This window comes from Mandrillus leucophaeus, unplaced genomic scaffold, assembly GCF_000951045.1.
Source record: "Mandrillus leucophaeus isolate KB7577 unplaced genomic scaffold, Mleu.le_1.0 Scaffold43, whole genome shotgun sequence".
NCBI lineage: Eukaryota > Metazoa > Chordata > Mammalia > Primates > Cercopithecidae > Mandrillus > Mandrillus leucophaeus.
Window position 1 is genome coordinate 1,730,181 of NW_012104587.1, and position 2,784 is coordinate 1,732,964.

The 2,784-nt window shown below is 53.1% G+C and overlaps 1 protein-coding gene across 2 annotated transcripts in view; it reads left to right on the forward strand.

Annotated features, from left to right (window-relative positions):
- Nucleotides 1–1,392: 1,392 nt before the first annotated feature.
- POLR2G (polymerase (RNA) II (DNA directed) polypeptide G) overlaps nt 1,393–2,784 on the forward strand; it is a 10,889-nt gene continuing 9,497 nt past the window's right edge. The window contains exons 1-2 of one of the 2 annotated variants that reach the window (XM_011993399.1): nt 1,393–1,561; nt 1,696–1,805. In XM_011993399.1, coding sequence (XP_011848789.1) covers nt 1,550–1,561; nt 1,696–1,805 — 122 coding nt within the window. In that variant the 5' untranslated portion in view covers nt 1,393–1,549. Of the gene's footprint in view, nt 1,806–2,784 lie in introns of both variants that reach the window. The other variant, XM_011993398.1, reaches the window with a different exon arrangement.

Consider the following 2,784-nt stretch of genomic DNA (forward strand, 5'->3'; position numbering starts at 1 on the left):
AGCCAGGATGGTCTCGATCTCCTGACCTCGTGATCCGCCCGTCTCGGCCTCCCAAAGTGCTGGGATTACAGGCTTGAGCCACCGCGCCCGGCCTAGTCATGGATTTCCTGCACTCCAGCCTGGGTGACACAGCGAGACTCCCTCTGAAAAAAAAGAAAGTGAATTAATCTATAATCTGAGAACAGAAGTTGTAAACTATATGTGACTCACAGTCATGTCTCTCTCGAGGCTTAAAATGTTTTTTGGGATTGCAATAGCTTTTAAATTTTTTCTTTCTCTCTCTCTCTCTCTCTTTCTTTCGTTCTTTCTTAGTGTTGCTCTGTTGCCAGGCTGGAGTGCAGTGGCGCGATCTCAGCTCACTGCAGCCTCCGCCTCCCGGGTTCAAGCGATTTTCCTGCCTCAGCCTCCTGAGTAGCTGGGACTACAGGCACGTGCCACCACGCCCGGCTAATTTTTTGTATTTTTAGTAGAGTCGAGGTTTCACCGTGTTAGCAAGGATGGTCTCAATCTCCTGACCCCATGATCTGCCCGCCTCCGCCTTCCAAAGTGCTGGGATTACAGGCGTGAACCACTGCGCCCAGCCTAAATTTCATTATTTTCTGTAGCTTCCTGGCCTTTCGACTAAGGCTCATGTAAATTTTTTGTTATTTCTACACCAATTTCTGTAGATTATTATGAGAATTAAGGGAGATAATTATATAAAGGGCTTAACACAGTGTCTGGCATTTAGGAAGAAAGCAGTAAGTGGTAGCTATTATTTATTATTATTATTTTTTGTGATGGAGTTTCGCTTTTGTTGCCCAGGCTGGAGTGCAGTGGCCTCCCAGGTTCAAGCAATTCAGAGAGTTGCTGGTCGGGCACAGTGGCTCACGCCTGTAATTCCAGCACTTTGGGAGGCCGAGGTGGGTGGATCACCTAAGGTTGGGAGTTTGAGACTAGCCTGACCAACATGGAGAAACCCCATCTCTACTAAAAACACAAAATTGGCCGGGCGCTGTGACTCACACCTGTAATTCCAGCACTTTGGGAGGCCGAGGCGGGCGGATCACAAGGTCAGGATATCGAGACCAGCCTGGCTAACCCGGTGAAACCCCGTCACTACTAAAAATACAAAAAATTAGCCGGGCGCGGTGGTGGGCGCCTGTAGTCCCAACTACTGGGGAGGCTGAGGCAGGAGAATGGCCCGAACCCGGGAGGCGGAGCTTGCAGTGAGCCGAGATCGCGCCACTGCACTCCAGCCTGGGCGACAGAACGAAATCCGTCTCAAAACAAAAAAAAGAGAGTTGTGGTTTGATGGCCGGTGGTGGGGCGGGGCGGTGGTGAGGCGGGGCGGTGGTGAGGGGCGGGGCTTAGTGGTTCACGCCCACGGCTACAAGGCCCAATCAGACCCGTGGAGCAGGTGGAGTTCCGCCCTCGCGGAGGAGGTGGAGTTCCGCTCTCAACAACGCAGCAGGCGCGGAACTGGGGTTGCGGCGTCTAAGTGTGTTTCCGGTAGATTCCCAGGGGCGGTCGGAGGTGTGGACTGTTCCTGCCTTCATGCTCTGGGAAGATGTTCTACCATGTGAGCAGGGCCCAGGGTGGCGGCAAGGGCTGGGTGGAAAGGAGGAGCAAGGCCAGGCGCCGGCGCGAGGCTCCCCTTGTCGTCCGATAAGCTCCCAGCGCGTGGCCTGGTCGCCATCCCTCTTTTCTCCGCAGATCTCCCTAGAGCACGAAATCCTGCTGCACCCGCGCTACTTCGGCCCCAACTTGCTCAACACGGTGAAGCAGAAGCTCTTCACCGAGGTGGAGGGGACCTGCACAGGGAAGTGAGTGCCGAGCTCACCGCGCCGCCAGATCGTTCGATGCGCACACGGGTCGCTATACCTGCAAACCCTCCGCAGCTCCTACTAGTCCTGCCACCCACTCTAGGGACCCCGCTCACCCTCTCAGGCAGCCAGTTGCTTCCTGCTTTGGGTTCCCAGGGCGCCCTCTGCAATGCTGGACAATAAGACTTCCTTCCCTCAGCTGAGATTGGTCATTCATTCATTTACTCCTCAGACATTTTAAAAACACTTGGTGTGTGCCAGGACCCGTGTTGGGCTCAGAACAAGGTAGAATGGGAACAAGATAGAATGAGGCCAGCTCTTGTGGAGCTCACAGTGTAGTAATTGTTCCTGTGTCTCCTCTCACTCTGTCATTCTGCTGGTTTTCTCTTATCCCCTGTGTCCAGGGACCACACACCATGGGCCTCTATATATCTTCTGAATGGATGACCAGAAAAAGTGGATCGAAAGTTTGGGGGAGGAAGGAAGTAGACTGGGACTTGACCATCTCTGGGCTTTGCACAGAGGGCCTTCTGTGATATTAATGAGCTGGGACCCAGCCCAGGGCAGTGGAGTACTTGGGCCTCCAGCATCAGAAAAACCTGCAGGAACATGCAGATTCCTGAGCCTCCTTATTCCCTACAGAATCAAGACTCTGTGAGGCAGACCTGAGAATCTGCATTTTAAGAAGATGATTCTCAGGCATCCCGAAGATTGAGATCTGTTTCCTCAAGGACTCCAGCCTTCTTGTACATTTACTGTGAAATTACCAGAACAGCATTTGGTCTTATACATACTGATCTGTGTTTTTTTTTGTTTTGTTTTGTTTTTTGAGACGGAGTCTCGCTCTGTCGCCCAGGCTGGAGTGCAGTGGCCTGATCTCAGCTCACTGCAAGCTCCGCCTCCCGGGTTCAGGCCATTTTCCTGCCTCAGCCTTCTGAGTAACTGGGACTACAGGCGCCCGCCACCTCGCCCGGCTAGT